The sequence below is a fragment of the Pagrus major genome, chromosome 6 (genome assembly GCF_040436345.1).
Source record: "Pagrus major chromosome 6, Pma_NU_1.0".
Classification (NCBI taxonomy): Eukaryota; Metazoa; Chordata; class Actinopteri; order Spariformes; family Sparidae; genus Pagrus; species Pagrus major.
This window is the reverse complement of record NC_133220.1, coordinates 31,471,214-31,494,849: the sequence shown is the minus strand read 5'-3', so window position 1 is coordinate 31,494,849 and position 23,636 is coordinate 31,471,214. Positions and strand designations below refer to the sequence as shown.

General features: G+C 39.8%; 1 protein-coding gene across 1 annotated transcript in view; it reads right to left on the bottom strand.

Annotated features, from left to right (window-relative positions):
• The window catches only part of cntn4 (contactin 4), a 122,722-nt gene that overhangs the window by 76,237 nt on the left and 22,849 nt on the right, over positions 1-23,636 (bottom strand). The window contains exon 4 of the mRNA XM_073468269.1: positions 18,844-18,939. Coding sequence (XP_073324370.1) covers positions 18,844-18,939 — 96 coding nt within the window. The remainder of the gene's footprint in view (positions 1-18,843; positions 18,940-23,636) is intronic.

Below are 23,636 nucleotides of genomic sequence, written 5' to 3'. Positions count from 1 at the left end.
TAAATGACTGTGGCTGCTTCAACTGGCAGCCCTCATGTCTCTGTTACAGTCGGTGACGTCAGCTAGCAGTTGAAAAACCAGCCGTGTTTTTTTTCTTTTCTGTAATGTGATTAATTTTTACACAATACAGGCCCTGGCCTGCTTCTCTTCCTCCTGCTGCAGCCCCAGAGCACAGCCAGCCACTGACACCATCCCAAGGGGCTCTCCCTACTCCTAAAAGCTGTACATATTCATTTGGACATGGACAATATTTATGACATAGCCGACAACAACAAAAAATATACGTTTTGGCAACAAACAAAGCAGCCATCTGTCAGCAGTTTTACTGTTCCATCAGGATGCTTTGGCATCATAATATATTATCAGCATCAGCTGCCTCATCATTTGATATTAATAATATATGTAAGAGCACACTGACAACAATATGCATTTTTAATAACCCAATTACAACACAGTGGAATGTGGGCATGCAGCAAAATGCACAGATTTACAACAAAACTGTGCACATTGGTCCTTTCCCAAGCAGACTGAATAATTCTCTGATTACAGGCATCAGTAGCATGGTATTACATTCATGAGCAGGAGAGTGTTCTGAGGTAAAACAGGGTAAAACATGCTGATCTGGTACAACATGAACTAGTTTTTCTAAAATACTTCCGGAGCAGAGAGGAGAGCTGAAACAGCGTGGTCACATGAGAGTCGTCCTAAAATCAACAGAGAAACCGAAAAACCTCACAATTTGGTCCTATTAGAATCTGCACATTCACTGCTTTATATAAGAGCGTCTTTGAGAGGTTGCCTCTTCGCGTGGAAACAAACAATCAGAAAAAGATACTCTGCACAACCCTCCTCACTTAAACTACTGTCATCCCACATTGTGTTACTGAGTGCAGTACTCCCATATCTGCTCCAGGCTCCAAGAATCCTCTGCTTACTGTTTCCTTTACAGGACCGGACAGGATGCACATGCTCTGTGTTCTCAAAGCCTCGGGTGGGAGCAAAGCAGGGACAACGCATGCACACACACACAAACACACAATAACAGCAAAAATCTACTCTTAGTGGAGACGCACAAAAGTGATTTCAGTGCTGGCCTGATTTCCCCATTAGAAAATAGAGGTCAGCAGCATTAGGTCCACGACTAAACACAGTAATCGTGTAGTACAAAGAGCGAGGGTGGGTAACACTGGCAGCCCATTAATGCGCTTGGCTTTGAAAAAGACAGAAAGTGACAGGCTCTCAGCTCCTCTCCCTGCCTCTGATCCACAGTGACAGACAGGAGGGGAACTGGACTGCACATTTGGGAGAAACACACATTTCGGCGGCGGCTTGGTTTAAGAAACACGACTCGTGCTGTAACCAGGTTGAGTTAATCCATTCTCCTTCCTCGGACTCTGCAGATAGTAATTACCATACATTGGTGGCATGCTCGACATCAGCCTGTCAGATGGAGAGGGAGTGTATGGATGCAGTGTGGAGGTGGCAGCCCGCTCTGCCTTTGTGTTCAGATCCAGACTGGCAGGGTGTGTCATGGCTGATATTCACTCAGGCTTTTCTTCCTGTCTCTCTGCTGCTGACTGAAAGAGCAGGTAGGATCTCTGATGACGCTGGTCATATTCATAGGTTTGATTGGCAAAGGACAAAAAAGCAGGAAAATATACGGCACACCTACCACGACGCGGCGACAGCAGCCCCCCCCCCCCCACCTTGGCACCATGACAAAAATGACTTGATTAAGTTTAAGTAGACCTGCATATAAAAAGGAAAGACAATATTGGCTTTGCCTACCTGAATCATCGTGTTCACCGCCTTGTCAACTGAAGCTGTTCACGTGAGTAGATTGTTGTGCAGGGTTTACTTTTTCTTTCTGTCTTGCTTACTTTACGTCTTGGTGACATGTACATCACATTACTGCATAAGAATATCTTATAATCTCATCCAAACCATTAGCCAACCCCAAATTTTAAATACAATTATTTTCTCCGTTGTCTTGTCAGGTCAGGCTATTCTGATCATGCTATGACATTTTCTCGTTGTGCAGCTGGCTCTAGAGGCAGTATTTTCTAACCATGTCGGGGGAGTTATTCTTATGCGTTTTAGAATAATGTCACTTGCCAGGTCATGTAAGGGGTAGACTACAGAATTTATTATACTTGTCAAAATGAAAATAGGAACTCCACTATGTCTCTCTTTACATTTATTTTGTCCCGTTGTCGGCTTCAGCTAAGAAAGAAATAGTTTGCCCCACACGTTCAAAAAAAGAATCACACCCCTGATATTAGAAAACACACAGTAGAAACTAATGACGGTTTCTGTTTAAGTTAATTGACACTGACTGACATGGATTTTGGAGGCCAGCACTGCTACTATTTTTAGATTCAAATAGCTGCTAGCTGATCACTGTTCAAATATTCAATGCCTTTACAGTTGACCGCTGTGGTCAGTCGTTTGATACAAAGTTTTTTTTTACTGTAAAGCCACTCGGTGTAGATTTGAATAAAATACGACTTTGGCACCCAAAGTGTTTGATTTGAAAAAGACCCAGCCCCTTATGGATCGGTTGATATAGCAACACATGGACTGCACCAATTTGTTATTGTCTCCTCATTCTATAAAATAAATAAAAAATAAAATAAAATGAACCTTGATTCAACCATTCCCTGTATAAAACTGAAGTACATTTACTTTTTTACTACATATACTTGTACTTTGCTTGAGTATTTCTATTTTCTGCTATTTTGTACTTCTACCCCACTATATTTTGGAGGCAGATATTGTAATTTTTACTCCACCAGATGTATCTGATAACTTTAGTTACTAGTTAATTTGCAGATTGTACGCTGCATCAGGGTCAGGTTGTTAAAAAATTGTTGAAATTATTTGATCAGAAATCAGATAAAACAACAAACATTTGTTCTGACAATAACAGTAAGGCTGAATATCAAATCTGATAATTGGCCAGGTCCATTATCGGTCGACCCATGGTTAATATATAATCCATACATGAAAATATATGAACATAAAAAAAAAAAAATACTTTTGATACTTTGGTACATTTAATATCAGATACTTTAAGACTATATTTGGGTTACTTTAACTTTAACCAAAGTAAATTTGAACACAATATCTTTTGCTCAAGTATGAGTTTTCAGCACTTTCTACAACACTGTTGTGCTTCCGAGTCTTTAAAGTGAAGAATACCTACTTTCCTTTAAATGGCCAGCAAGGGGCAACTCTACTGGTCGCAAAAATCAGTCCAATTGTATGTAAGCTCATGAGAAAATGACCCTACTTCTCACTTGATTTATTACCACCGTAAACAGTTTCCTAATAAGTTTATGGTCTCAATTGCTAGTTTCAAGTCTTCTTCAGTACAACATGATTCATTTAGTAAAATATGGTCTCATTTAGAGGAAAATGGATGACAAAGCAGGGTATGCACAGGGCTACCTTGAGATTTAAAAGTAGTCACTAATACGTGTCCTTGGGTTCTCAGCCAGAACCAATCAGGATACAGCCCAGTCACCTGGATATAATGTTAGCAGTTAATGCGTCTGCAAACCACAGATGCATCCAAGGTTGACATGTGTACCAAATGTGGCATTACCTGATTTTCAAATGCGGGGGTGGAGGGGGAGTTGGTGGCGTTATTACAAGCCACAAGGCTGCCAAATAGGCAGCCGCAGTTCGAGTCCATTGGGGACATTTCCAACCCTTCTACTGGCGACCAATACCAGCTTTTTACCAAGCTGTTTTTGTGGGCACCAAAACAGGTATTTTAAGCCAAACCATGATGTTTTTCTTTTCCCTAACCAAGTGACAAGAGAGAAACAGAAAAACTGAACCTACACAAACGTCTTGTTGCAACATAAAGAAACGTTAAGTTTTAATTCATTTTTGGTTTTGCAGAAACATACTTAGCTAACCCTTATGTATTCTGGGGATAGGGTTGCAGGATATCCTCCAGAGCTCCACTGTCTTCTCCAAATGTGGTGGCTTTTGGCTCCAAAAAATGATGGTGACAGCCATAATGCCAAACTCATGGCTTCCACAAACCAATGGGTTACCCTGAAGTATTAATTAAGGTGAATCAACATAATGCCATCCATATAACTGAAAACTGATATTTCTCAGTCAAGACAAACTTAAGCTGTTATTTCCTATGCCTAAAAATCAAGGTCCAATATTGAATTTTCACATTGCCATGTCTTGCAAGCTTCGATCTACTCACCAACTGAGGTTCAATGCCTGGGGGCACAATGGAAAGAGTCAGAGTTTTTGAGGTTTTCCTTCATGCCTACATTGGGATGCTACAATATAAACCTTTACTACGATTTAATACAAATCAGAGAGAAGAATTCTAAAAACTAAAATAACTTCAGTTGGAATCACAAAATATAAATTGAGTGGAAAACAGCATTTTTAATACTTTTAGATGCCAAAAACATCAAAATTCTACACCTGGATGTTCACATTGTATTAGACTTTATAATTACTCGCCATTCGAAGGTTTTGGCTGCGGTGCCGGTTATTATGTTGCAGTAGTCTGCCCCATTTGCATGCAGCAGAAGTAGAAAAGAGTAGAAAAGGTTTGACACACATGCTGTATGTTTTATTCAGCATGAGATGACTGAAGGTGTGACTGGCCTGGTTTGCTTATTCTTACACATCTGTTCTCAGCTCTTCATCTTGGGCTTTGTCATCCTCACACTGACATTTCGCTCTAATCTGTCATTTGTATTGTAGTTAGCCTTATCTTGGACTTAATACTGTAAACATACCCTTTACTAAAATAAAGGGTATGTTTACATTGTATTTATCTGTTACACTATGTTGCTATGTGTATTTGTAAACATATCTAGAGATCTTGTTGTATATCGCCCTTGAAGGGACTTGAATGCAGTAGGGTGGATGTAGCAATGGCGCAGCAGAGGGATATATGTGGACACTATTTAGGCACTGCTCCTTAAAGGACAGCCAATGGACATTTAACAGTGGTACAGCTGGTATCCGGCATATGTATTTGACATGTCATGTTGATCCTACTAATTGATGAACCTATGCTTTTAGTTAGTTGCTTTTAGTAGTTTCTTTCTTTCTTTTTATTTTGTAGTTTAATCAGTCATTTTTACTACTGTATATTATTTCTATCGTCTTTCCACTGTCTGACTTCAGCTGAGGATTGTGCTATTGGATTTCTGTGAATTGGTGCTATATGAATAAAGATTGATTGACACAGTATTTTTAAATAAAGAAAAAAACATCAATATACAGTATACAGTATGTCATTACATCTTAAATATATGGAGAATCTTTTGTTATTTCATCAAATTAACCATCAAGCCTACAACTAGCAAAGCAAAATTGGATTAAATGTGCTCAAAAGAATCAATTTAACATTCATTATAATCTGTATTTCACTGGCACTTTAATCTTCAATGTCCAGCTCCAACTGCAACTTATTTAAAATAGGACACAACAGAGACATGTGCCTCTGAGAAATCCAAATGTTATGACTGTAACTTGTATTCCCTCAAGAAGAGCAACAGGATTGCAACATACTGTCTGATGTAGCTTGAGTACAGACGCTGGCTTGCATCATTCTTTCAACAGGTAAAACTGAGCGCACTGGGACGTATGGGACAACATGGATCCTCAGCGGTCCTGCTCTCATGAGACAGCTGCTTACACTAACACAGCTACTGTTCCGCTGCAGGCCAATACCCTTATATTACGAAGAGGAAACCTTGCGGGTGAAAAAATATACATTAATAATAATGCTTTTTATACAATATGTGATTAGCTTTGTAAAAGATTACTCCACCCTTTTAGAACTGCGCTCCTATAATATTGTCTGACTTATGATGGACAGATTTAATTTTTTTTTTTAAAAAAAGGATTAAAATTGATACAGCTTTATCACATTTTGAGTAGTACACCCAAGACCTATAACTGGAAACCTGGAGGGATGGAATTCTCCTTTAAACCCCAAAAAATGTCACTTCTGCCATTAGAGGTCTCTCAATCTAAACCAAACTAAAGACATAAGTTGCATGGGATCATGGAGCTCGGGTTAGGGTTGTCCTCACTGCAGATGAAACTCGAACAATGTCACTCGGGCAGAAGTGTTCATGGACAAGGTAATGTTTTAAGTTTTTTTTGTTTTTGTTTAGTCACGTTCAACGACTTCTTTCTTCATTTGCTGACTCTTTCCTGTAAGGTATGGAAACAGGCGACCAAACGAAACATACCTTTTTTGGGGGGTTTTGAACATTGTTGAAAATATTTTGGATAATGTAAACACACAACTCAAAAAAATAAACAACAAAGGTTTAGTCGGTTTTAGACATTTTAATGTAGAAATGTTACATTATATCTTTAAGATCATTTTGTTTTTATATTAATGCATTTTCTGGTGCTTACTGGTCATTTCCACGGTGTTTTGACACTTCAATGAGACACTGCAACAATTGACTACTTGATTAGTAGATTGTCCAAAAATAATAAGCAACAAATGCCAGCATTCTAATTGTCCAGATTTATTGATTTTCTCAGTTTTATATGGCAAGGTACCTGACACTTTGTTACCATGGGTTCTGGAAAATTGAAAACTATTTTTTTCTGACATTTTCTTTTGTTATTAAAAAATAGATAATATACTGCAAATAATCATTAGATGGCATTTTAAATTACACCGCAGTGACTACTGCCACAACAGCGAATGGATCCATGTATTGGAAATTAATGTTTCTTACGGTCGGTTGAAATATTAATATTAAATATTTTTAGGCTATATCCCGATATGTGAACAAGTGGAACAGCCTGGGAAGTTCGGGAAATGACAAATAATAATGAAGTTTTAATAAACCAGGAAAAGACAACACTTGTGCCATATCACAACATAACGATAACCAAAATCCAAGACGATATGTAGTCTCATATCACGATAACAATGTGATATCGATATATTGCCAATGTATCAGTTATGCAGTAATATTTGACCTTCAAATATTAAAAGACACAAACATACATAAAGCAGGATATGAAACATCTACAATTTAGGTAAACCAGTGTGTTTCAGTAACCTCACACAGTCTGAGTGTAGCAAACAGTCCACCCCTAATTGAGCTGAACTCTTTGCAACAGGAGCTGCAGCAATATAGCTGTAAAGGCTGGCCAGCTATGAGGTGTTATGGATTCGATTTAAAACTCTGGTCCAGTGCTCTGCTAAGCAAGCAGGGTGCTGTGGACGGAGCTGTCATGTTTTCGACAATTGTTATTTTCCCCTTGCACAGCAGGTGACAGCGCATTTCTTCTGGGATGAAATCCCCACAGGCACCGAGGGATTTGTGTTTATGTAGCGGCACCGGGGAGCCTGAGGACATGACGTGTGACTGCAGCCCAGCGGAGAGGATGGAGGTGGTTACACACAACCAAAAGGAAACAGGCACCTCTGAGTTTAGATCTTTACATGTTCTGCACACGCAATCAGGTGAACATGTATACAAATATGGACCTAGAGCATGCTACAAAACCTTTAGTTCTTCCTCTCTTTTTGGCTTTCATACCCCCCCACACACACTTCAGATGCAACAATAACAGCAGCTATGTGTACTGTAAACTTTAAGAGGCTTAGAGGGAGATTTAGGAAGCATGTCACTCACACACGTCTTCTGGGAAATGTGTGCTCGCTACACTCAGACTCCTCTGTGACCTTTTCATACGTGATTAGAAACTCCAATCAACTCAGAGTGTCACTGCCTGGAAATGCACTCTATCCCATTTCATGCCGCTGTCATGTTGTTGGCTGTTTGTCACTGAAGTTTCTCCTCACTGTAAGGTAACTGAGCCACGTTATGTCAAAACTGTGAGGGGTTTGGAGAAAAGGCTCTGTGGGCTCAACATTGGATGGTGTGACAGTAACATGAGATATTATTTCAGAGAGCTGAAGTCCTCAGACAGAAGAAGAGGACCAAATATGACTCAATGTGGGATTGCGAAAGGAGATTACTCATGGAGATTGTGAAATGTGTCATCTACTAATCAGATTAAGAGCAGAATAATCCCCGATGGAAATGAGAGAAACTACTAAATATGAGTCATGAACAGTATTATCAACAAATACGACTGGAGTAAACATGTCCTTCCTCATAGTGAAACTGTGATGTTGCATTCATCTCAGAGTCCCTTCAAAACAATCTCAGACTTTGTTCTTGACATCGAAAGTCATTTTTTCAATTTGTAGGATATTCAGGTGCTTAAATACAGTTGCTAGGCAACTGACAACAAAGATGAATGTTGCCTTGTGTCCTTAGGTAATAAGAAAAGAATAGATAAAACAAACACATCTCAGAAAATTAGATTATGTATTTATTCATTTATTTATTTATATAAGTCATGAATAACCCATCATCATTTAGATTGTCTCTTGTCATGAACTTGATAAACTCAAGCCCATGTGAAGGCACCAACAGCACCCATATTGGCATCTACATTACTTCTGCTAAATAATTCTGCTTTAATAATACAAGTTTTAATTGATTTCTTTCATGATCATTGTGAACATTACACTGCTTCAATATTCAGAGGGGCCAGAGATTGCAGGGACCAGGTGAATAAAGGTCCAATAAAAGTATTGTATTGTCATGAACCTCATCACAGTTTACCATGAACTTTATTCATCAACCTCCAGATAAACAAACATTTACCTCTAGGAGAAATACTCCATACTCCCCCTGAAGAATCGCCACCTTACCGTAGAGGAGGGGTTTGTGTGTCCCTGTGATCCTGGGAGCTATGTTGTCAGGGGCAATAGCTGCAGATCGGGTCTCCCAAGGCAAACTGATCTCAGGGGAGGGACCAGACTAAGAGTTATTCAAGAAGACCCTATGATTCGGCAGTCACAGGTACAGAATACCTCACCCGGTACAGGGACACTGGGGCCCCCACCTGGAGCCAGACCCGGGAGGGGAGCATGGCAGTTAGCCATTGGGGCCCAGCCAGGCTTGGCCGAAACGGCAACGTAGGGCTGCCCCACTGTGAGCTCACCACCCGCAGAGGAGAGAGAGATGGGTTCGGGTGCATTGTGTATGGGGCAGCAGGTAAGGGTGGGGACCTGGGCATCCTGACCCCTGGCTTCTCCTGCTGCCACCCCAAACAAGCGGACAACCAACCAACCAACTAACCAATGGACGGATGGACGGATGGTGTTTAATACTTGGTATCTCATTTCACTGAGAGGTTTACTGCTATCATACTGACATTAATTATACTTGTGCTTAAATTGCCCCCCGGGGACAAATAAAGTATCAAGTCACATCATCAATTAAATGTTTATTTGTTTTCACAGCTGTATTTGATCATAATAGTAATATAACCACGTGTGTCAAGCAATATCAATCCGCCTGTGGTAAAAGCGGGGGTCATATCCTTTAGAATAGTCTATATGTTTTCCCGTACGGTGTCATGTGCTGAAATTGTGGTACATCTTCTCCATCAAGAGATCCTAAAACCCCTCTGCTGAAACAATACAAATGGACTACATATCCTTGCATAATAATCTTGCTAACTTCTCGGTGATGGCATAGCTACAAGCTTCTGGCAAGGGGCCTGCTGAAGCCGAGTGTGGCGAATTGTAAGGAGTTGTTGCTCCGCTCGTCTGTTGTGGTTCCGCTGCCTCACTTGGGTGACAAGCTAGCAGGTGAGTTCACAGGTGTATGGCAGAACCCAAAGTACTTCCACACACTGCTTCTCAGGTGCTGTGTTGCGATTGTCTGCCCAGGACGGCTTTGCTCACAATCGCCTCTATTTTTGTATGGGTAGGTCAATAGGATATGCAATAACTAAAACTTTTAGTTATTGTAATAGTTCCATTTTTAGAGCGCCCTCCGAACTACTTCAAACGGTGTGTTACGCTGTGAATTTTTAATTGTCAGGTCATACGGTTTGAATATAAACTTTTTACCTCACGATTGAACGTTTGTTTGAATTTCAAATAACTAAATAAATGACAACAACCCTACACCCAGTTTACCACCATGAAACTCAATAACTAATTACCCATCTGTGTCTTGTAATTTCTACAGTATATATCTTGTTAATGTATAGTGTAGACACAGCACACATCCACTGAACACACACACCATATTATGGGTACTTCTGCATTACGCCGCAGATGTGTGCTCTCCTACTAGCAGCGCACTAACACACTCCCACGCTTCCATATTCCCTCAAGATGTCTCCTTCTATCTCATTCCACACCCATATCCTATGCTCTTTCTTCTGTCCGGACACGTCCTTCTGCATGACCGAATCCGTGCTGCATACATTGGGCAGGACAGCTGTCTGCCATACATAATGTGTCCTCTGAGAGCCCCCCCTGGCAGGTGGAGACCCACCGGGGCATTGGGGATACGGCAATGGTCCCATCACTATGGGAAGGTCTGCAAACATATGGTGCTGAATAGAGATGTGCAGAGGTTTTCCTTGGATGTGCCACCCACATGCAGAATTTGATTAAACTGCAATGAGGTCCTTGTGAGGCAGGGAAGGTGGTCTAACAGTCATTATTGTCTTGTTATTGGCTGTCAGGCTGCTGATGCACACTGAGATATATCTCCTCTGTGTCACAGTGATGTTGTGAAATATGACTGCAGATGAATGAACACATGGAAGATTTCTCCAAGTCAAAGCATGCTGAACACTCCAAGCACTGACTATGTATCATCATGTTTTTTTCATATTTTATTTTCTCATTCATAGTTAGGTATTCAGGGTTTCGGGCAGTGTTGCTATGCTTTATTACACCTGCTCAAAGCAGCCTGATGCAACATCAAAATGTCCAATATTCCCTCTATTCAAAAGCAAGGAAACTGGCTCACGAATCGGTTCTTGTAATGGCAATCACCCATATCAGGAGGGTGTCACCTGCACAAACAAAGTTAACAACAGAAACATTTTTATTCATTTTGATCAATTGTAAATTGTCAAGACAGGAAAGTCATCTCTTCAGGTCAAACAGCCCTCAGAATCAAGAAAAATACATTCATGAATATAAAATTGCATCCCATTATCATCATCTCTCTCTTTGAGGCGGCCTGCAGACTTTTATATTTCCTCACATCCAGGGCATATTCTCTATATCATGGTGGTGTAGTTGGCTTTTTCCTCATTTAGTCATCTTGTTTCAGTGAATTTATGTGAAAACATATACCACTGCATATATTTTGACAGGCCAAACAGATTTGCAGTAAAATAATAACACAACTGAGATTGATGACTGAGCTGCTTCCTGAATTCTTGCCCAAAGTTAAGCTGGGAAAAAAACAAACATTTTTCTCTGAGGCACCACAGCCAATGACTAGTGTCCAATATATTATGATTATTTCTGGTCATAAAACTGGAGAAATTCAACTTTCTAACATACATACATGAACTTTGAGATAGATTCACGTTTAAAGGAGCACACTGGATCAGTGTTGCTAATGCAAACCAATGTGTTTCAGAGCCGTATGGCTTCGAGGAAGAAGATATATTAGGATTTGATTACTGAGCTAGAAAAAAAAAAGACAAACCTGCTGGTCTTTAAAGTGTTAAAAAAAGGCAAAAGAAGTATCTGCACTATGCTCCTGACTTTTATGAAATTAGCCATTAAAAATAATAGGTTAATACACATACATAAATCAAAGCACCGAGTGCTGCACAGAGTGAGAAATCACCAGGTATAATTCAGTTTAGCAAGACAAATTATCATTCAATACATATCATGCTACTTATTTCCTTTCCAGACCAATTAAATTTAAAGTAATTCAAAATACAAAATGAATCTTCAGTTTGCTGACTAATGACAGAACTTTCTGGCAAACAGACATCCTGATCAACATTTCAATCACTTTGATTTCAGCACAATGTGGAAGAAACAAATCTAAATTGCCAGATTACCAGCATTCTTCCTGCTACAACTAGAGGCGAATGCCATTTTAGGTGTAACAAAAGCAACATACATCAGGTCAACAAAGAAAACCAGTAGTGGCAAAACACTTAGGCCTTTGCCTGCAGACTGATTGCTTTTCATTGTTGCCAGTTTGAATAGCCTGATGATCCGACCAGCTGTGTGTGTGTGTGTGTGTGTGTGTCTGTGTGTTGGGCTGAAACAATACAGTAATAGACACTTAAAGGGACTTGGGGCAGGATCAAGAAATAAGACTCAATAGTGACTCGCCGGCCGTTGCGGCCGTTAGGGTAACTGCAGCCATCAGCCGAGCCGGCGTGGGAGCGCGCATGAGCTCTTCACAACAGTGCAGCTGATGCCGTCTCATCCCTGTTCGTCAGACGCTTGGCGCTTGGTCAAGTGCCTTAATGTGATGCCAGACTGTTTTGTATTTTCCAAGTCAATGTTATGACTGTAACTGAAAGTTGTTCAATAAAGTGTTTATAAAAAAAATAAAAAACCTTGGTCAAGTGCCCCTCGCGTCGATACCTGACGCAGGAGGCTACCCCTTTGCGTTGGTCTTATCCTCTACACATGAAGCAGCCGGGAAGCTGCTCGCTGTGTGTAGCGACACACAAGCGCAGCGATTTACAGTTACGGTTGATGCAGTCTGAAAGGCACGGGCGAAAGCAAAGACGGCATATCGGGGGACAGAGAGATCGTCTCTGATACGGGATTGCTGTGTGTTAGCGGCTAATGTTGCTACACAGACACAAACAAACTGTTAGCCTGGGCTTTCGGTCCCATATATAAAGGGACATATTTCTAACTATTCGGTTTCAGACTAAAGGACCGTGGAAAATGCGCAGTCTGTAACTACTCAGTGTTACACAGCGGTGACTAAGTTACGTGTTTGCAGCTAACGCTACTTTGCACGTTAGGTCACCCGAGTCCTCGGTGATCTCATATGATTTTCAAATCAAGCTCTAAACATGACCTGTAATGTTTTCTTACCTGGTTACTAGGAAATGAGCCATGTCAGCATCTGTTTTCAGTCCCAATTCAAGTTGAAGCTGCCTCCATGAGTCCAACACGTATCCGATGTGTATTCAGGTGCCAGCCCGGCTTTGGCCGTAATTTTGTTTCGACTCACAACATGCCGCTGATAAAACCTTTGTTTTTTTCTTAGTATGACTTTTTAGTGGACTTTGTGTGGTGGTGGGTCGTTTGCTGGCTGTAGCAGAATCCATTACTACCCAAACACTAGTTTGGGTCCGCCGCGTTTGTTTACTTCCTGTATCCAAGTCGAAAGCCGGTCGAGGACGCGCATTCAGTGTCATCTGACGTCACGTCCGCAGGACTGCGCGGGAAATTTGAGCCCGAATTGCAGTACATTATGCAGCACACAGCCTGTTCAAGGCGATGGAGAGATACGCGGGTGGGCTCATTCTTTTTGGTTTTGAACGCTTCATCACCCATTAGCATTAAAAATCTTAAAATGCTTGTTTATAATTTCACAGATCCTGCCCCAAGTTCCTTTAACCACCAAAGGGTTAGGGTTAGGGTTGCACTGAAACCCCTAAAAAGTCTTTCAGTTCAGCTGAGCTTATTTATATACTTTCAGTCATTCAGACATTCATCAGAGCGTGCTCCGCATATGTCTAAGTGATGTGGACATCTCCTCTACCAGTTTGGACTCATTGATTCTGCATAGTCCCAGCTAAGGGAAAAATGTTGGTCTATCAATCACTAAAAGGAAGATGGAACATTAGTGCAATTGAAACAGACTTTGCAAATAAATCATGACTAATCGATGTATGTGACTTACACGTCGCTCACCCAGGAATTCCACTGGTTGCATGTACGTTGCAGAACGGCTCTGCTACGGTTTTGCTCCATTGTCCGTCAACCCCCGCTGGCTGCGTTTTATGTGCGGCATGGCGCAGCACTGCCGGACAGCTCGAGTTGTGAGACCGAGGAATTCCCACGATAATTACAGAATCACGCCGACCGCAGTTATAAGTATGTGTTATAAACACAACAACGAACAGACAAAAAGGTTTGTGTTTCCAACCGAGGATTGGAAGAAGTGCTTGGTTTTGTCTCTTTTTTGAGATTTGTGTGCTGGCGTCAACACAGACTGTTTAATTATGAAAATTAACTGGATGTTATGTTGTTGTTTCGGTGTCTGACTTCCTGTCTGCTCTGTGCTAAATTCGGCTGAATTGATGCACTGTGCTCCAGCATCCGGCAGAAATAGAGGCCTTGCGTATCTGCTACGGAAGACTCCGGACTGCCGGAGCTGCAACGGAGTAAATACACAACACAGCGGAGCCAGTGGAAATAAACACATAGACTAGAGTGAAACCTATTGGCCGATCGGAGATGGACTGAACACGTACCTGGTGGAATTTACGGTCTACCAAGCAACTGATAAAATGTTTAATTTTTTTTTTATTTTTTTGGCCAAATACAGAATGTTCTACAAAGATTATTCATAGCTATCTTGATAAGCCTTTTTCTAATAGCATGAAAATATTTTACAATCAACACAGTTAAAAATATTTGCTTTTCCGAAAAAGACATATATTTCTCAGAATATTCTTAAAAAAAAAAAAAAAAAAAGCTGAATACAGATGAATCAAATTTTGGTCATTTAGGCCTGTCTTTCAGAATGTGTCGGTTAAAAGCCAAATGGCCTTGCTCCTCATATTATCTGCCTGATATTTGCCTCCAACGTCTGGAAATCAAGAACCAATAACTGTATTAAAACTCCAACTATACCATAAGGTTTAAGGTTTAGATATTTGCACATGGAGAATGAAATGATGCTGAGCCTAATTGCTGTGCATGCAACCTTAATCCTGCACTCGAGTTACAAATAATTTCAACGTTACCCTTGTTCACTACCAGCCTTATAGAAACAGATTACAATTTAAATGTAAATGTTGTAGTCCATAAGTAACATTACAAGCAATATTTTCACATATAATGAAACAAAAACCACAACAACAAAACAAAAAAACAACAACTTTAAGATAACAAAACAAAACTAACTAACTTTTTTTGATGTTGGAGGAAACTGGAGCGCCTGGAGTAATTCCACACAGCACACTGAAAGGCCCTAGGACCTCGTGAGGTAACAGTACTGACCACTGAGCCACCATGCTAACCTACTCAATGTCTAAGATATATGTCCAGATAGCATTAGTTCTTTTGATATCAAAGGGTAACTCAATAAAATTTACACTTTAAAGTATGTTGACAGGTCTTGGGGAGTACTACTGCATTTGTTAAAAAGCGCAATAAAGCCATTTGTGGCTCCAGAGGAAGCTGCATGTGACGAATTGCCTTGAGCGATGTCACTCAGTGGCTACGTGATGTCATTCAGTGAGTATGTGGCATTGTGGCTAAGGTAGGCTCCACTTTGGCTGTCCCAGCTGCAGTGTGTCTGGGCTAGTTAGACATTACCCACCACCACCTCTAGTGCTGTAATCCATTTCATCAACTAGGTAAGAAATTGTAATGAAGGGGTGTTTTGGGGCATGCTCCGGTGTGATTCTCCTGCGAGGATTCATATGTAGACATGACTTTAGGAGGCTTAAAAATGCCACCATATCTTCATACTCAAGAGCATCTCTGCTCAGTTGGTGTATCTTTACTGCTTCTTCCAAATGCATGTACATGTCAAAAAAAAAGCAAGTAAGTTTGGCCTTCAGTCCTCTTGCCACCTTGTATTCCTCCTGCTGGACCTCTCCTCCTTGCTGAAATATTGCAAGGTGTGTATTCCAGCACTCAGCAAGTGGTCCGCATGGTTAAGTAGTGCCATAGTGCCAGGCCAGGGATGATCCTTGTGATTGACAAGCATGCCGTTTTCCGGTTTCAAGTCTGTGTGAAGCATGCCGATACCCTTCAGAGAATCAAATGCTACAAGTAGCTGGTGAATCACAGGGCAGATTTCATTAAGACTCAACGTGTCCCCCCCCTCTCCTTCATCAGGTCCAAAAGGCTTCTGTCCAGCATCTCAAAGGCCAGGCAGGACAGGTTGTTGAACCTGAAACTTTCCATGAATCTTACTATGCTGTTTTTCTCTGGGTCAGGAGCCCAAATTGCTTCTAGCATTTCCACCTTCCTCTGAATGATGTGTTCTTTATTGTGTGGATCTTTACTGCTACCGTTTTGCCCTTTTTTAATTGAGACACTTGGCAACTTTGCCAAAACATCACTCTCCATTCAAGTCCATTACCAGGTAACAGGTTGAGTTGCTGAAGAGTGTATCATGCTTCTGCACCTGAAATATCCATCTTCCAGTGTGAAAGTCTCCATTGTTGCCAGAGAAACACATGATGGTTGGATCAATATCATGTTATCATCACTGTCACTGGATCTTGTAATAAAAAGATTGCCATTTGTTTGGCATCTCTGTACTGCACCCTCCAAATTCATGTATATGTCACAAAAACTGCATGGAAATGGGGCGCTTGGGACCAACAGCCTGCCCAGAATGTGTAGAGAAGCTTTGTAAATCTTGATATGGTGTCTCTTGTCTTCGATTTCATTTTCTCTGGTGCTTGAATGGAGAGATGTAAATAGAGCTGAATGTCTTGTGTGCTGATATACAGTATGTCACAGCGTGTACTGACAGGTACATTTATGGTGATTTTGGTGAATTTTCAGGGTTGCTATATTCTCATTTAATGTCTTGGTCTAAAGCAGGGAGGCAAATGTGCTTCAACAAAGCAACATTTTAATCATTACACATCAGGGATTTGAGATAAGACGAGCCAGTGTAAACCAAAGGCACATCAAAACGCTCTGTGTTAAACTGCATCTTCTTAATGCAAGAAGAACCTTGATATGAGCCAAGTGACGAGTTAGTTTATCCAGCTGAATGACATGGTGATAGTGGCTTCTATTATAGCTGAGAAACACAACTCACTAAAATGGACTTGTAATTGACAGCTTGTATTGGCTCTGTATATTAGTGGGTAGACAAGTGTCTTCAGGGGGCTTTTCATGTGCGGAAAGATGCCTGACATGTTGGAATTATTTCCCAATTGGTCTTAGAAGCCAAACCTTAATTGTATCACTGCCGCATAAATTGGCAGATATGAAAAGAGTCAACGAAGCAACTGTTCACAGTATACAGGCGTATCAGGAGAATTAATTGCAAATAAATCTAAAACATTCAGATCGCCACAGAGCTTGCCAAGCTTTCACCGGGTAAAACCCCCAATAGATATAAGCTCTAAACAATTACAATCATTTCTAGACAAGCAGCGTTTTATACCACAGCAGACCAGTGCATGAATCAGTGATATCTGCTAGGTGGCTGTCAGTTGGGTGAATGTAATCCAAGCAGCTGCTGCATTTAGCAGTTCCAGTAAGTGAAGTGAAGAAGCTTCGAAAGGACACATCTGCTGCAATTAGACAGAAAATATGAGGAACTTTGCCAGAAAACTAAGTTTAAACTCTAAATAAATTTAGCTTCATACCAGCCACATGGTGCGCCCGATTCATGCCACATGTTCCTTGATTATCTGTGGAGTGTGTAGCAGCTGAGGGAAAAATAGTGGGCCTGTTTGCAGAAAACTACCTTTGCAGTCTTATAAAAGAAAACGTTTGACATTTTTGGGAAATACTTTTTTGACTTTCTTGCACCAAGTTAGATCAGAAAAATGATACCACTCTCATATCTGTGTGCTTAAGACGAAGCTTGAGTATGGAGAAGGTTAGCTTAGCTTAGCATATCGACTCAAAGCTATCTTGGCAAGCTGGAAGTAACTGGCTTTTTACACATTTATTTTTTATTTTTTAAGACAGTAAAATAAAATAAAAAACTGTCTACTCTATCGCTCCAGATTAGATTTATATCTTTCCTGTAACCTTTTCCTGCCCACATACTCCATTTCATTTAAAAATATGTCTTATTGCAGAAGCCGAAGATGCTCTAACATCCATTTCAGTTTGACTTCAGGCACTAAAACGTCTAAGTTAGGTTAAGGCTCTAAAATTACTTGGCTGGGTTTAGGCACTAAAACTACTTGATTATTATTAAGTACTTAGGCATTTTAGTACTTGGTTTGGTTTAGGTACTAAAAGTACGTGGCGGGTTTAGGCACTAAAAATACTTGGCATAGTTTAGGCATTAAACTACTTGGTTATGATTAAGCACTAAAACCACTTGCCGTAGCTTAGGCATTTAAATACTTGGTTTGGTTTAGGTACTAAAAGTACTTGGTTAAATTTTGTGAAAGTAGTTCCAAACATACCTACATTACATATGTTAGCTCATCACGTTATGTACGTGATGACTTAAGAAAGTTAGAAATAACTTACCGTTGAGTTTTACTTTCACACTGGACATGAACACCGGTGCTAACCCTAAGGCCAAGTCAATCCCTGCTTCAGCGGAGTATTTTGTACATAGATGTTAATACTGATCTTCTCATCTGACTCTAGGCAAAAAAAAAACAAGGTAACATTTTATGTGTTCCTTATTCTAATGCATCCAGGGCACTGTTTGGCTTTAGATTGAGAACAGAAAATAATAACACGGAATTGAGGCGGAGAGATAAAGCTCTAATCAAAGCAGACTCAGCTGTAAGCACCTGACAGCACGGCTGTCGCAATTCTCATGGCCTAACCAAGACTGATCGCACCCAAGGATCACAAAAACCACTTGGAAATCATTCAGTCCCCCATAGTGGCAGATGTAGTGAGGTGTTGATTACCGAGCCAAAGGTGTCATTGAAACAGCTGGATCCTCAACAGCACCAGCCCAAACCAAACACTAAGAGCTTCAAACTGCAAATCCCATCTGAACACATTTTAAAAATTATGATCTCATTCTGTTTTCTGCTTTTCAGTCAGCCTAAGACATAAAAAAAAAAAAAGAGAATGCATTACTTTACCTCCAGAATGTGGTGGTGGGCCGCACAGCAGAACCACTCCTTGACCTTCACGTACTGACACAGAGCTTCTTTTGTGTGTCTTGAAGTTTTCCAAGTCTGAAAATGACAAAAAGGGCAGTAAGTAAAACATCCCCACAAGTCAGAGGCTGATACATCTGATCCTTGAACACATGAAGCCCTGCCATGAACAAATGACTGTTTTTCTCACTGCGCTGTTTTGCTTGCTTCTTACTCCTATTCAAGGTCACAGCCTATGGAGCCTAAAGCTGAGCGCAGCAGGCGGGGAAACACTCACACCAGGTTGGCAGTTTATTATAGAGCTCACACAGATAAACACACCACACACTCACACAGCACCAGACCGTCCCTGCCCTATATTTCTAAAGCCTGACCCTGACAAATACAGTTCTTGTAAACTCCAAGGGCCAAAGTTCAAACCCACACTGTTTGTGTGAGACAGCAGTGCAAACCACCGACCCACTGCAGAACCCTCATAAACAAATTATATACAGCAACACCATTATCCTCTCTATCTATTCTAGTGTAAGGAACATTTTGAAGAGTGAAAATTCTTTGGGTGGTAAACAGCCTTTGGCTTCGCCTCAGGCCAAATCACCCCCTGTCTGCGTCTGTGTATATTGTGGATATCCAAGGCTCACTGTGATGCTGCCACAAGTATCAAAAAGGAGTGAATTAAAGGGTCCCAATGGGAACTTTTGCATGAAAAAGACAGCAATGACTGCTTAACTATTCTAAAAGTTGAGAATATGATGAAAAAAAGGACCGCCGGGTAGAATGAATAAATGCTAAGAAGCTGAGCCCCCCAACATGTCTTCTCAAGGGTTGGGTCTAAGGGATTTGTGTGAGATAAGCAAAATGAGCAACTTCCAACAAACAAAAGTATACAAGACTAGAGAATGTTGTATGTCGTTTTTTCAACATTTATTTATTATGTTTGGCTTTGATGTTATTAATTAAATGTAATGATATTAAGTAGGTGTTGGAAGTCTGGATGCTTTATTGCGAATATCAATGCAGATGGAGAATACAGACGTACAAACAAATATACATTTTTAATTTTTTACAGTGGGACTTTTACTACGTTTGTTTGTGGCTGAATAACTAAAAGAACTGCTGCCAGTGTTGCCTCATCTTTTAACGTTAACTTGAGTATGTAAGGCTTGTAATTTTTTTTTTTATTCTATGAAAAAAAACACATATGGGATTTTATTTATGCTTATTTAGACTGGTAATATATATATATATATAAACACAAATAACAACCACAAATGAATTATAAGTGAAATACCACATTTTTTAAAAATTCCATTTTCAGTGCAAACACTAACTAGTTTAACCTTTTAAGGATTTTTTTTTTTTTTAATTGAATCTGATCATTTGCATTTTTAACATTTTTAGAGAATCACAAGAGAACTTTGTTTACTGCAGAACTGCAGTGGGCCATGTCTTCTTGGAGCAGGAAAACAACTCACTTTGAATCTGGCGGGACATAAAAGCTGGGTAAAAAAAGCAGTTTAAACTGATCTGCTCTTTTAAAATCGACTGGGAATATTTTGATTAAAAAAACAAACTAGAAAAGCTGAAGATGATAAATAAACATAAGGATATTAAGATACAACTTATTGAAAAGCATCTCTAGAACATTTCTGGTTACTTTAAATGTCCACAAAAGATTAAAAAAGAAATTCCCTTCATGTGGAGCCTTGGACCAATAATAAATGTGTGTTTCCATGCAGTACCTGTTGCAAATATTATGCGGTGTGTGCATCAAATTAAACAGCCTTATTCTCTAATCGGATGCTGTAAATCATTGCAGTAGAAGAAGGCACAAAAACGCAGAGCAATTAAAAGAGATCCAGCAAAACCTAAATGAACAAAATGTGGGAAATGTGCTGGAAAAATACATTTTATAGTTGTTTCATGTATCAATGTGAGGGAGGCTCCACACAGATCGGATGTTTTCATGCGCTGCAGCTTCTCGTCTATTCAGTCGAAGCTCGAGGGACAAACGGATCACATGCTGAATTATTTTTTAGTCGTATGCACTTTGTTACATTTAGTTTTTACTGACTGACAAAATTTCCACACCAGTTAAATGTCTTTCTGCAACATTAGAAGTATAGTGAAGACCACACCATAAACCTAGACCAAGTCATAAACAAAACCAGAGTATATCAACACAGAGACAAAGTCAAGAATTTGAGGGGTTGAGACCAAGTCAGACAAAGACCAAGGCTGGGTGACACTGAGTGAATACCAAGACCAGTCCCACGAGTCCCACAATGCACGACACACTTACCATGGAATGTGAAACATGCAAACAACAAACTACATTCCCATTATATAAGTGTACCATGTGGGAATTTAAATCAAACACTAAGGAACTGCATTCATCTTAACCAATTCAACCCAACACTCTTTTTCCATGTTTTACCACACCTACGTGACACAATACAATTTCTGTGCAAGCATCAGGCTCCCTGGGTAGACAAGAATTACCCAATACAAGCCGTCATGTAGTACAGAATGTATCAAACAAATTATTCAACACAGTGATACACCTGCAGTTGTGGTCATGCATGTGTGTGTTTTAATTTTGGTAAGTATAAGCATTTGTAAATATCCATAATGCATTATGAGCATACTTATAATGCATTATAGACAGCAATAACAATTATTCTGAATGCTCTATAATAATAATCATACATTATGAATCATTTTATGATGCCTTATAAGGTCAAGTATCAATACTTCACTCACTATTTTGGTCAGGAGGGTCTGTTAAAACTGTCATAGTTGTAATTCATTAGGAACATCTTTTTAGCATAGTATATTCTCTTTTATAATGCATTATAATGTGATTCTAAGTTACTGTAAGTGGCCATTGGTTGCTTTAAGTAAAGTAATGTAATCCCTGTGTTATAGGCAGATGTAGTTCATCACTTGCTGGTTATAAGTAAGTATAAGTGGTCATGGTTTGCTTTAAGTAAAGTGAAAAAAAACATTTAAAGTGTATTTTTTTTTAACATACATTATACTCATGATTATAATGCAATATAGCCATCTGTGTGATAATGAGTTATGATGAAGAATTATGAATATCCATGAGTGCATTTATCAATGAAAATTTAAAATAAAGCATTTTAAGTATGTTCATAACACAGTATAATACATTATAGACATGGGCTTCATAAAAAAGTGTAACCAGAGTTTTTTTTTAATTCTCAAATTCCTGGTGTTTCTTTTTAAGCACAAATTGAAATTGTGCATAAACGGGGGCGAACTGTATCGCACTCCCGCTGCAGCAGGAGCGCCTCTTTTGTTCGCATCACTGTCAGATCCGAGTAATGCATCCTCCTTCATTTTTACATTATTTGTGTGCTTTAATTTATTTCCCTGGTTTTAAAAGCCACATTCAATGAGGCATGTTGAATGTAACAGAAGACATACAGTTTTACCTGCAACATAATTGCATAGTGGAAGAGACTGAGAAAGAGAGGGAGAAAATGAAAAGAGTCAGACTGCCCTGCGCCCTGCTTTAGTAATTGTATATTCCAGATAATGAATGGAAGTCCTGCATGAGCTAAATTCACTATGAGAAAAAAAAAAGGGTTGAAATCAATAGTGACACACACACCCACTAATATGAGCCAAACAACAATCTGCAGCCCTGCTGCTAAGCAGAGAGGGTTGCTGTGGCGGGTCACACATGAGGGATTTTAATAGCTCCGCTGGTAATCAGGTTACCTTTCATTCATCACGCCCACCACCACTGAACATTACAAAGCTGTTCCTGGTATGGTTTTAACAACAAAAGTACTGTTGAAGTGGAGTCATTTTCCTTTGACAATTGGTAGAAACAATAGCGAGTCATAACTGCTTTCAAGGATCCGCTGCACTAATGAAGTACATCCTGGTGGAGCTCAGTAAATGTGATTCACACATCACACAGAGACTTAACGTCTGCACTGATGTCTTGGGTGGGAGTGGGAGAAATATCTTCCTAATGAAATTGATATGAGAACAGCTGTTTGACATTTAAAAGAAATAGGCAAACATGAATCAATTACCACAACTTGTATTTATGGCCAAATTGTTCCTACGTTATTTAAATACATAGCCTTAAATAATCAAAACAATCAATTTTTCTTATTTGTCATGTTCCATTTACACTTTTCTGTATTTAGTTTGTTCATTTGGTACGCGTGCTTTGAGGTGAGAGTGCATTCATAAACGTGCTTTGTAGAAAATAGACAGAATATGTGAAGACAGGTGATACGGGGTCTCAAATGTATCTGTACATATTGTCTAAATTGGATTAATTGACCTTAATTAACCTTGCTCTATTTTATATGCAGCACGTTCTCAAGTCAGCACGAGCAGCGGTGCAGACCTGAGCGCTCTCCTTGCGGACCTGCTCGTTGCAAAATTGCAACCAATCCACTTTCAAATGAGATCACTGATTAGTTCAGCTCCAAGTGATGTAAATGTAAAATTATTGGGCTCACTGATTTATGAAGAGGACTATAAGGTCAGTTAATATATGTCATATTGGCTGCAGGACAAGTCAATTAAGAAGCAGCCTTTAATTATTTCTTTAAACATAAATCTTTTTCTCCACCCATGAGCCCAGTTTAACTAATGGCTATTTGAGACTCTTAAGCTCTATTAAGAAAGCAGGTTTTAATATTTTTCTAAAGATTAACACCAGATTTGGCACAGTAAGGTCAATTTGATTCGTCTATCTCAGATGGGTAAAAAACTGGTTGCAA